Source organism: Ascaphus truei, chromosome 23, assembly GCF_040206685.1.
Source record: "Ascaphus truei isolate aAscTru1 chromosome 23, aAscTru1.hap1, whole genome shotgun sequence".
Taxonomy (NCBI): domain Eukaryota; kingdom Metazoa; phylum Chordata; class Amphibia; order Anura; family Ascaphidae; genus Ascaphus; species Ascaphus truei.
The window spans coordinates 3,453,492-3,466,019 of NC_134505.1; the positions used below are offsets into that span (position 1 = coordinate 3,453,492).

General features: G+C 42.6%; 1 protein-coding gene and 1 long non-coding RNA gene across 2 annotated transcripts in view; one reads left to right on the plus strand and one right to left on the minus strand.

The window, feature by feature from the left end:
* The window catches only part of LOC142473112 (uncharacterized), a 64,059-nt gene that overhangs the window by 47,544 nt on the left and 3,987 nt on the right, over window positions 1–12,528 (minus strand). The window contains exon 2 of the long non-coding RNA XR_012789986.1: window positions 5,653–5,781. This is a non-coding gene — a long non-coding RNA (uncharacterized LOC142473112). The remainder of the gene's footprint in view (window positions 1–5,652; window positions 5,782–12,528) is intronic.
* On the plus strand, window positions 3,612–10,043 carry LOC142473102 (keratin, type I cytoskeletal 19-like). The gene is made up of 8 exons (XM_075580259.1): window positions 3,612–4,151; window positions 4,676–4,758; window positions 5,064–5,220; window positions 5,668–5,829; window positions 5,998–6,123; window positions 6,810–7,030; window positions 8,138–8,169; window positions 9,253–10,043. The coding sequence occupies exons 1-8, from the start codon at window positions 3,645–3,647 to the stop codon at window positions 9,333–9,335; spliced, it is 1,371 nt and encodes a 456-aa protein (XP_075436374.1). The 5' UTR covers window positions 3,612–3,644; the 3' UTR covers window positions 9,336–10,043.

Below are 12,528 nucleotides of genomic sequence, written 5' to 3' on the forward strand. Positions count from 1 at the left end.
TATACAGATAATAGTGCAGATGGTAATAAAAATAGCGATGTTCAAAAAACGTCTGTGACAGTATCACTCACAGATTTCTTCAGATAAAGGCAGGCGGTATCAGAGATCCATCTCTCTCTGATAGGAGCCCTTGTGTAAACCCTCAAGAGGTGGAAGCCTTATGGATGGTGGTCTTTAGATAGTAAGCTTGCTGAGTAGTTGTCGGGTCAAATTCTTATATATTCCCCCCAAGGTGTGTGAAAGAAAGAGAGAGCTCAAACTGGGGGGGTGCGATCCCCAGGGGGGGGCGCGAGATTACCGGCGGGGGGCACGGGTTTTACAGAGGCCCCTGCGCGCTTCCCGAAGGCACTTAAATTAAGTGCTGGGGGAGCTGCAGGGCCTCTGTAAACAATACTTACCTTGATTCAGCCGGCATCTGGAGACGAGTCGCCATGGCAAATGCCGCGGGGTCATGTGACATCACGTTGCTATGGCAACGTGACGTCATGACGCCCAGACACCGGGAATCAAGGTATGGAGGAGGGCGGGGGGCGCGCAGAGAGGAGGACATCTGGTAGGGGGGTGCAGAGAAAAAAGTTTGCGCCCCCCTGCATTAAGCGACAAAGACTTAGGTGGTTTGGCCACGTCTTCCGTATGGAAATCACCAGACTACCATACCAGTGCCTCAACACCACACGACCCATAGGCTGGAAAGGGGACCGAAATGCTCCAAAGAAAACGTGGTCGAACCAGGTGGCGCAAGTTCTCAAACCGCTCCACTTGACAGTTGCCGAAGCCCAAAAAGACGCCCTCAATCGAGATCAATGGCACGGAATCACTAGAGACGTATTGAACATCCTGCCGCTGGCCTCCACAACGCATCGCTCCTTACCTTATAAAAGATGAAGCAATGTCGTTTACGGAATATATACCATATACCAATTATGCCCGCATGTCTTCTCTCTGCTTCCAAAGCTACATTTGACTTCAACTCGGTTACTGAAGAGGAAGTCTCCCACATTCTCTCCTGCTCCCCACTTACAACCTGTACTCTCGACCCTATTCCTTAAAAAAATAAATAAAAAAAATCTCCCTCTCAATTAAAATCAACCTTACTTTGAGCCATCTTTTAAACCTCTCTCTCAGCACTGGCTCATTTCCTTTAAGCATGCCTCCATCAGACCAATACTGAAGAAGTCCTCTCTCAACCCACGTTCCCCTTCTAACTACTATCAGGCTCAGTGGGGATATCCAAGGGGAGAGTCGGTAGAATAGAATCACCTGTTGTAATCACGGAATGCTGGCACCAGGAGACCGGATCAGTGGTGGAACAAGCAACGGAGAGCTTTTAGAAGGACTCGGCAAAAGAGGTAGTCAGACATGCCACGCTCAAAGCGGACAACAAGCGGGAGAATTGGGGTTAGGGCAGGCAGGAAAGAGGAGAATTGTCAGACGGACCAGCGTCCGGGCAACAACAGGCAGAGTGAAATCAGAGGCAAACTGTGATCAAGAACCAGGAAGTCAAAGGATATTAAATAGCAGGTAATTCAGCAAAGGAGCAACACGACCTCACTCCACCTAGCAAAGCTGTGGTAAAGCATGCAGTCTCGAAAGGGGTGTCTTCTTATATGCCATGGAGGTCATGTGTTGTAGTCAGCCCAGCGGAGTGCTAAAGAGCTGCTTAGAAAGTAGCATTACATGTACATGGGTCCTGACAACCACCACCCAATCTCCCTTTTCCCATTTGCTTCCAAACTACTTGAAAATATTATTTATAACTGCATTTTTCCTTCCACTTTCTTTCCTTTAACTCCCTCGTTGATATTCTTCAATCTGGATTCTGCCCTAACCACTCCACAGAAATAAAAAGTTGACAATGATCTTCTCATTACAAAATCACGAGAGTTTTCCTTATTAAGCTTACTAGACCTCTACGCCGCCTATGTTAATGTTAATTGCCATGTCCTATTCCATACATGTACAGCTCAACCCCCCTTATAACGCTGTGCTTGGGGTCCAAAGAATCACATCGCGCTATAAGCGGATCGCGTTAGAAATAATGTACAATTGTATGCATTGTACAATAAAGTATGAGATACCAAAAATCATGTTGTAAACTGTTCATAAAAACGAAAATTGGGAGCCACGCTTGCATCGCGTTATAAGCGGATTCGCGTTGTAACGGATCGCGTTATAACGGGGCTGAGCTGTACTTTCCATTCCATTTTCCTTGCTGTCACTGTCCTCTCTTGGTTCTCTTCCTCTTTATTTGACTACTCCATTCAGTGTTTCCTTTACTAGCTCGTCCTCTTCTCCACTGCTATTCAATGTTGGTGTTCCCCAACGCTCTTTTATAGGACCTCTTCTATTTTCTCTTTACACCACTTGAGCTCTGGCTCTCTGCACTGCTTTCATTCCCACCTCCAAGACTTCTCTAGGGCTATAACCCAACTGTGGAACTTAGATTCTCTCCCAATATTCATACTTTCAAACATCCCTTAAAAAAGTAGAGGCCTACACAGCACATCCTGAAAAGCCTACAGCTAATACTGTCCTGAGTGACCCCCACCTATCCATGTATCATCAGTCTCAGAGCAGGGACCTCAATACCTATTGTTTCATTATATTGTACGTTGTATACATTTTATGTTTTGTTCTTCTGCTTGTCCCACATTGTACTGCGCTGCAAAATATATTGACCGTATAAATACAAATATTATTAATTATAAAGTAATTCACAAAAGACTGAGGTGTAACCCAAGCCCAATATCATAAACTTTGCATCATTGTTGTGCTTTATGCATTTATTCTATACGCGTTATGCTTTAATTGTATTACAGGAAACAACAATAAAAAGTGCTATAAACCTGCTACATAAACCACTACAAAACATCAGTCAGTATGATTTCTGCTAAGACATATTCTCTCTTTCTGGTCAATTACAACATAAAGTCATGCACCAGCTACTTTTCTGGCTTGTTTTGTTTTTCATTTGACCCCCACTCCTTAATATATAGTTAATATAAAAAAGGCAGAGTGTGTGATCTACTTATTTTGATTAGCAAAATAACTGCTAGAGTATTTCAGTCTACTACAGTACAGTACACATAGTTTATTTATCCATACTGCCCACAAGTCAAAACCCATCCGACATTCAGTGCCATATTCGGTTCATATCATAAAAACCAAAAAATAAATCACACACCCAACTCTCCCCAAGTGGATCTCATTGCACCAGAGATTTTTGGTCCGTAAACATTCATCGGCTATCACGTGTAGACATCCAGGTCATCAAACAGTTAAGAGCTTTATTGGAAGGTGTGTTTCCATATTGGCAATGTCTTTATCTTCGTTTGATGCTGACTTCCACCTTGAGTCTGTTATATTGTGTGGGTGTGTCAAATTCTTGCATCGTATATGCAGCATTGTAATGAACCTGTAACAGTTTATTGGCCCTTCACCCACTCCCACTTTCTTATGATGTTTTTCCCACAAATCCTCCTACTGGTTGATAAAATATTAAATGTGTGTATGGTGCCCATAAAGTATACAAATGCTACCTTTTCAACGCCCATTGCCATGCTTTTAAAAAGAGGTCTTAAATTGAGTGAAACACTCTCCTTTCTGACCAAGTTGCAGTGTATGATTTATGCTTTGCTGTCAACATGAGCCATAGCATAAAGCAGACTCATTCTTCCGCTGGAATCTTCCAGGGAAACTGTCACGTTGGTGGTCATTCCCCCAAGATTTCCAGACACATCTCTTCAGTCCATCATGATGGCGCCAATATAGTCAACAATGGAGGACCCGCCAGAGCTATCAATGCCCATGGAGGCTCAGGAAATAAAGGAATCCCCATCTCCAAACAGTCTTCTTTCAGTCAGAGATGTCGCTTTGGAAGTGTACATGGTAGCTATGGTCAAGAGAGTCACCGTAAAAGCTTTGGGGGCCCCAGTGGCCGGAAGAATGATGGTATGCTCAGCGCTAATGAGAAGGAAACCATGCAGCTTCTGAATGACCGACTGGCATCCTATCTGGAGAAAGTACACTCAGTGGAGCAGGCAAACACCCACCTGGAGAGGAACATCCGAGAGTGGTACGAAAGAAATAAGCCCAGTACATTGCCTGATTTCAACCACTACTTTGGGACCATTGAGGAGCTCCAGAATAAGGTACAATAAAAATACAGTTGAAACAACAAAAACTAGCACAATACCTGTTTAAATGCAACCAATGTACTTTTTGTATTGTTTTTTTTCTTTCTGTAAATTAGATAACAACAGATGTTGGGAAGCAGTAACATTCTATGTATTTATTGTTATTAACCAATTCATGTTGGGGGTAAAAAACATGCCCTCTGGAATGGACCTTTACATAGATATGTATTTGAATGAAATGAAACCTTTGTTAATTTTTCAAACATGAAAATACTCAATGAAGGCATGCTTTCTACGCAACATTTGTTGATTTTGTGTTGCGTAGAAAGTGTGAATGTTCAAAACCTCTGTACACTATTCTTTCATCCATGAACAAGTCTCATATTGTCTCATATACTGTCTATTAAAAGGTATCACAACCTATAGCACATTTCCTACGTACATTTGGCACATTTCGTCAGTTTTATGTTCTATGAGATACGCTAGCATACGTAACAGTCGATACTTCTCAGAGTCATAAAGAAGATAATTTTTTTCAGATTTTAATGTCAACGGTGGAGAATGCCCGGAGTGCTCGTCAGATTGAGAATGCCTGCCTGACTGCGGATGACTTCAGAAACAAGTAAGTCTTTTAAGGACAGGAAGGAAGGAAAAAGGAAAATGCAAATACAACAGAAGCTATCATTCTTACCCATACTTAATAATTGTAATCGGATTTTATTATCCCATCTGTATGTGTCAAAACGTTCTCTCTACAGAGCAAAGCGTTTAAGAAGGTATATTATGCTGAATGCGTTGGTGCTCTTCCCCAAAAGTTAATCATTTAATAGAGGTCTCTGACAATGTACATGTGCACATACATCTCTATCCGTTCATATAATCTTGTGTTTCTTAGACTCTGCTTGTTGTCCCTCCTTTTATACCAAGGTATGAGCTGGAGGTAAGGCTGAGGAACAATGTTGATGCTGATGTGAACAATCTGCGCAGAGACCTGGATGAACTCGACGTAGAAAGTCGAGACTTGGATATGCAGCATCAAAACCTCCAGGAAGAGATGCTCTGCATGAAGAAGTCCAATGAGGACGTAATGTATAGGGCAGGAGGTGTGGTGGGGGGGTGCATGTGAAAACTACTACACCACACTGCGTCTCAAGATTTAATTGGTTGAAACACACAAGCATAATATTCACACCCCTTTGAGTCACCTTCAGCAAATGGTAAAAATAAGCAAAAATCACCCATAGGTTAGGTCATCGTGGTCTTAAAATGTCAGATAAACCGAGTGATAAGAGAACATGTTCGACACATCAGGTCATTCTTTTAAACTTGATTCTCCTTGAACCTAACTAAGCCGCATCTCCTGCTTCCTAGTAATTGCAAAGATTAGGGGTTCCTAGGGGTTGCAAAGATGGAGGATGCTATGCTTGGAAAAGCCTTAAATTGATATCTGGGGATTGTTGGCACAACATGAGACTTCAACCCTCCATCCACACATTATTTTACCTTGTCTCCTTACCTCTTAACTTGGCAGGCGGTGAACAATCTGCGCAGTCAGTTGGGCGCCAGAGTCAATGTGGAAGTGGATGCTGCCCCTGCCGTGGACCTGAATATACTCTTGGCTGAGATTCGAGATCAATATGAAGACCTGATGGAGAAGAACAAAATAGAGGCTGAAACCTGGTTCATTGCAAAGGTACGCTTATTGTCTTATTTAATGGGAACTACCACTAGTTGCCGCTTGGAAAAAGAGAGACAGGGGAACTCTAGCTGACGAAGTAGAACCCAAACCCAGTAAAGATTCCTAAAAGTAAGCTTGTGGAAAGAAGTCTACATGTATTATCTTGTGTTTCTTCATCTTCAGAGCGAAGAACTGAAACGTGAAGTGGGGTCTGGTTGTGGACATCTACAGACAATACAAAGTGAGGTTATTGATTTAAAGTGCACTAGTCAGACCCTGGAGATTGATCTGCAAAGCCAACTGAGCATGGTATGTCTCTAGTCCTCAATACATAAAGGGTTTATACAGTAGTTATTTACGTAAATCTACTAAGCATTCGTGCCACCTCTTTGTGAAAAGCATACATACTATGGGTCACATGAATCAAGGCACAGGTGGTGCAATACTGAGGAAAAACTGCCCCACATGTATGAAAGAAAAGGGGCCGTTGCGTGTAGAGAATATGGCTGTTGAAAGTTTATATGCATGATTGTTATGATTCCTGAACATAAACTAGAAATAGTTAGGGATTGCATTGTGTTATTTATTTATAACCACATTTATGTAGCGTCCATATCCACGTCACTGTACATTAGTTAGCAAAACAAAGTTGTGATTACATATAGATTAGATTGTAGAGTAATTGTTAAAATGTCTTTGTGGTGGACAGCGGTGGTCGGGCTTAGGAATAGGTGCATCGAGAGCTTGCTTGGCTGTTGGGCAGGGGTTGGGGTCAGGTCTCTAGATTTAGTCTAGTTATGGCTTCTATCATAACCAAATCTAGTTAGGAAGACAAATAGGCCCCTTTTCAATATACTGTAATGTTGTTAGGGAAGCATCAACTTCTAATTAACTGAAGAGGGACCCTTAGCGATAGATGGAAAGAAGGATACAATTCAGTAGATTTTTAGCTATTGTGCCATTTATTATGCCCACCATGTTTTGTCCGATTGTAGAAATCGGCACTGGAAGGCACATTGGCAGAGAAAAAGGCCAGTTACCACTCGCAGCTTGCCCAGTTGCAGTGCCTGATTAACAACGTGGAATCTCAGCTGGCCCACGTCCGAACCGAGCGGGAACGCCAAAACCACGAGTACAACACCCTCATGGACGTGACGATGCACCTGGAGAGGGAGATCGCCACATACAGGCGCCTGCTTGACAAACAGGACATTCAGTATGTATTATGGTGTCCCACGTCAGCTAGGTCCCTGCTCTGTGTCTCTGTCAGAGATATGGAGGGCGCTACTGTACATTACAATTCAAACCAGGCTTTAAACCTGTAAAGATTAAAGCTGTAATAGTAATAAAGGCAAACAGGAGTTTGGTTACCATGATGGGCACAAAGTAACCTATTCTGGAAAAATAAATGATGTACAGTAATTGATACTTGACCTGATTTTCATGAGACCAGTCATCAAAACAAGTATAATTCCACCACCCCCCCGCCCCCCCCCCAAAAAACCATTGATATCATTTTTTTAATATTAGCAGAAGTGTGCATTAAGGTAAAACTAAAAACAAAAATCCATCACCTAATACGGCAGAACTAATTCATTCTGCAATATCGCAACTGGACTAACACAGCTATTTCTACTTTACACCTTTATCATATAATTTTAGCTATACAAGAAACACATTTTCATCTGATTAAAGAGATTTACATTACAATATCTCTAATTTATTAACGTAATTGTGTTTTATTTATATACTGTAGATGCCCTGTCGGGAACAGACAGTTAAAGTTACAATTTCCCGGGCCACATCGTTTTTGTTTTTTCATTCAGCAAGTACAGGCATACCCCGCATTAACGTACACAATGGGACTGGAGCATGTATGTAAAGCGAAAATGTACTTAAAGTGAAGCACTGCCTGTTTCCCACTTATTGATGCATGTACTGTACTGCAATAGTTATATACATGCATACCTGATGTAAATAAGGCATTTGTAACAGGCTCTATAGTCTCCCCGCTTGCGCACAGCTTCGGTACAGGTAGGGAGCCGGTATTGCTGTTCAGGACGTGCTGACAGGCGCATGCGTGAGCTGCCGTTTGCCTATTGGGCAATATGTCCTTACTCGCGAGTGTACTTAAAGTGAGTGTCCTTAAAGCGGGGTATGCCAGTACTGTTTAGTTGCAGGACAGTATCCCCGAAAGCCATTAAACTAAACTCGTGGCGGGCTCATTACTAGAAGTAATCATTTGACTTGCGATTGCATCACTGTTCAAGTTTGTATGCGAAAGACTATCACTTATTATTAACACGTTTGTCTTCCTCTGCAGTGTACCAAGACCTGCTTCCCACGGTAAAGAAGGTAAGCATCAAATAAACATACAGGTAGCCAATGTTATTGCACTGCCCGGGGCACCCCCACGGGGGGAAATGGCGCAATAGCCGTGTATTCTTCTTGTGCGCAGCTGGTTCAAATCAATGGCGCATTGTGTCTGCCCCGCTGCAGGGCGCCAAACGTTGGCTGCATCTATAATACATACCGTATATGACCAACACATCCCGTAGGTAATTTTTCCTCTTTATAGTGCAGCTTAGCACTGAAAAATCGCAGTAACATAACCCTGTATCCTGTACCCAGCATGTCGGTAGCAACCGAGTCTTCCAGAAACATGACCGTGTGGTCACCCTAGGTACCGATCACGTGTTCCCATCACATTCACTGCTCACATTGCTACCTCACCTAATAGTACAATAGCATGATTTGCCCTTAACACAATAAAGAACCCTTGTACAGAACGGGGCATTTGCGCAACTGTCCTGCCGCGACCAATTCCCCACCGGCGTTTAGCTGCAGGGAGGACCCTCTGCCGCCGCCACTGCTTTGCCGCTGAACGCTTTCAAAGAAGGTAAGCTTAACGGTAGGGGGTTAGTTTTAGGGTCGGGTGTATGTTTTAGGGTAGGGTGTATGTTTTAGGGTAGGGGGTTAAGTTTAGGGATGTTAGTGGTTAGTGTTTGGGGTTTACTTTGGGGGTTTTAGCGTTTAGGGTAAGGGGTTTTATGGTAAGGGGTCAAGGTTTTTAGGATAGGGGGTAGCGTCAGTATTAGGGGGGTTAAGATTAGGGGGTTTTAGGGTAAGGGCTAAGGTTAGTGAATTACCTTAGCGGCAAAGCAGCTGGCGGCTGACAGTCCCGGCGGCAAGGTGAGGAGCGGCTAAACGCTGGCGGTCATTTGGTCGCGGCGAGGCAGCTGTGACCAAACGTCCTAGACCGCGCCGGGTATGCCAGCCCCCCATGATGTACAATGACAGCGAAAGGGTAAAGGAATCAGTTGAAAGACAAACTCATTTTTTTGTATTATAATCAGTTTGTATTCTAATCTTTAAAAAAAAAAAAAAAAAAAAGCCAATGCAAATAGCCAACTTGTTCCATGTGGTTTCTCTTTGCAGGGTGCCAAAAAGGAGTAACATTTCTCTCAATCACGGAAGAGGTGGAGAGTAGAAAAATCCTGTCGCCACGGGAGGACTGTTAGAAAACCCCCTCACATTTCTGGGGCAAAACAGAGGTGTGAAATCCATGTGGAACCAACAAGTGGGAGAGGGGATTCTAAACGACTGTCCAGAAAGAAACGTTCACAGCTGTGTTTCGGAGGGCCGTGCCTATGTACAGTGCAGTATCTACTGCCGCAAAACTCGAAGACAAAGACAGAATCAGAGTTATCAAAGAAAAGAAAAAAACTCCTATTGGATGAAAGATAAAACATCTTGAGAAATCTGGTTCTGCCTTTCTTTTTTGTTCTGGTATTAGAAGTTTGCAACCATGTGATTTTGATATTTAGGGGGCTTCCCAATAAGGCAATTTTGGAGCAAAGAAAGCATGTTTTGGTACATTGCCCCATTGGTGGAGCACACTGGGGTTGAATGTAGGAATCTACTGTACGTCTTACATCTGGTGCCGATTGTTAGAAGGCCAGAAAGTTACAGCAACCTTAATCTCGGGAAACACATACATAGACCCTGCTCTCCTCACTTTATGGAGTGTGCAGCTGGTGATAACATTGACCTTACATGCATGGAAAACAAATGCACCATTCCAGCACTCCTCCCAAATTGGTTTGCAATTTATTAGTGCGATTTCTACAAGTCTAATAAAAAAAAAAGGAGCCATTTACTTGCATATTTTGATCATATATAAAAAAATTCAATGATTCAAGCCTGCCAAACCCCCCGTCAAGGTAAATTCCAATAATAGCAGGTACTTATACTAAATTATTATTATTATAATTAAATGAATATCATTGCTTATTGTCCTATGGATAAAACTTAGTTAAATATGTGAAAGTGCCCAAAGGGTTAAATGAAGCAGAATACTTTTTGTGACTTACTGTAGTGCAATAAAAAAATTGGCATAAGCCCTTAAAATTATGAAGGATAACCTTGCAGGCATTCGTTAGTGAAAAATAATACTACATTGGCATATTTCTCTTATTTCTGTCACTCACGTAATCCTGGTGGATTTGTCTGACACAGAATTAAGGAGAAGAAAGGGACACAGAGAGATGCATTCTTTTGCAATATGTGCAAGATTAAATTAACAGTACTTGCGTAGATTTTGGGCCAAAATTGCCTTAGTACAGTAAGCAAACCTGAAATAGTAGGTCTTATGGGATTCGGGTAATGGTTTTGTCATATATGCGTCCTTCTGAGTGGCTCAAGTTTCACTTTGACTTTACATTTAATATTGTAACACGTTCGTTTACCCAATTTTCAGAAACTTGACATAATAATCAAGTATTCTAATGTTACCTGCCACCAGAAGGAAGCCATAGAGAGTAACCGAGTTCAACAGTGACAATGTTACCTACAATGCACTGCAACACATATTAATTATGTAGACTGACCGATGCTCGAAGGGGTCACAAACCCAAAAAGTCCACTAAAAATAGCGGCGGGAACTATACAGTATATAGTGAATTTAAATAGAATGTGCAAACCCAGTTTCTATCATTGAGAGTGTTATAGATACCATGCAAAGAAACTGGATCTTTAGTGTAAAGTCCTCAAGCCAAGCTGAGCGTTCCTGTAGGCGTACGATGCCCACAAAAGAAACTAAATACAACAAAATGGCTATAGCGCAGAAGTATAATGCAGACCAAGTAGTACTGTCAACTCGTAACTGATGGTTTGTAGATACTGTGTTTTCTACTGTGTATGTATGGAGTTGTGTGTGTATCATTTTAATTCTATACCACCAACACCTCGTTTTATAATACCTCAAAGATATTATAACATAAGTGGCACTGGGAGATTTACAGACACCGTAAGGGTAAAAGAGTATCATTAAAGTGTGATCAGGGAGGTCAAGAGTCAGTAGAATGGGCGTAGATAAGTTTTCAAGAGGGGGAACCCCAGCTGGGCTTTGGAAACAGGAAGTCTTGATGAATATTGAGAAGAAGCGAGTTCCACACCGTAGGATTAGAGAGGGATTAGGAAACCAGGCTTGATGCTAAGAGAGGGCTGTAAAGATAAAAGGTTCCGAGTTGAGACATCCTTGGGTTGAGCGTAAGAGGCGAATAAGGATGTAACGACAGATCAGAGGTAAAATATATGGAGGTGCAGAGGAGTGTAGAGGCGTAGGAGGAGGATTTTTGTAGTTCACAGGTTTATGGGGTTTGAAAAGAAGCCAGCAGAGAGATTTCAGGAGGTGAGAAGCAGATACTGTAGGTGTCTAGAAGAGCAGGAGATGATTCGAGGCGCAGTATTTTGAATGGATTGTAAAGTGGTGCGGTGGGAATTAGAATAGAATAAATTGTGTTGCAGAATTCAATATAGGAGAGAACAAGTGAACGTATTCGTGTTTAAGTAGTGATGGGACAGTGGGGGGAGCATATTTTTGTAGTCTTCTGGACGAAGAAACAGCAAGTTTAGCAACAGCATTTGCATGAGGGGAGAAAGAGAGAGAGGAGATGAAAGTCACTGTTTGGCATGGTATTATCGCATGTAATGGAGAAGGAAACATCGGGGCCCGTTGTGGGACGAACTATGGGAAGCTCTGATTTAGCCATATTAAGCTTGAGGCGACAAAGGGCCATCTCGGCAGAGATTGTTAATGGGCACCCTGTGATTGTTGACTGGACTGGAGGTGTAAAGTCATGTGCAAATAAATATACAGTACCTATACTAAATGTTGCAGGTTATCCTTTCCTAAAATATATTCATTTTCAACATTTCCACAATAAAAAAAAAGACTTGTTTCACACAAACTGCTCTTTTGTTTCATTAATACAGATGATCTATTCCCCCCTTGTGTCACCTCTATTCCCTGTGTCTGTCCTTTATTCTCCTCATGTCCCCTCTATTCTCCCCGTTACCTCTATCCCCCCTTGTGTCCCCTATATTCCCTGTTTCCTCTATTCTCAATGTGTCCCAACTATCCCCCCTCATGTCCCCTCTATTCCCCCCTTGTTTACTCTATACCCCTCTATTCCCCCCTTGTTTACTCTATACCCCTCTATTCCCCCCTTGTTTACTCTATACCCCTCTATTCCCCCCGTGTCTCTTCTACCAGCCCTCATGTCCACTCTATTCCAACCTCATGTCCACTCTATTCCCCCTTGTGTCCCCTCTATTCCCCCCTTGTGTCCCCTCTATTCCCCCCCTTGTGTCCTCTATTCCCCCTTGTGTCCTCTATTGCCATCGTGTACCTTCTATCCCCCCTATCGTGTC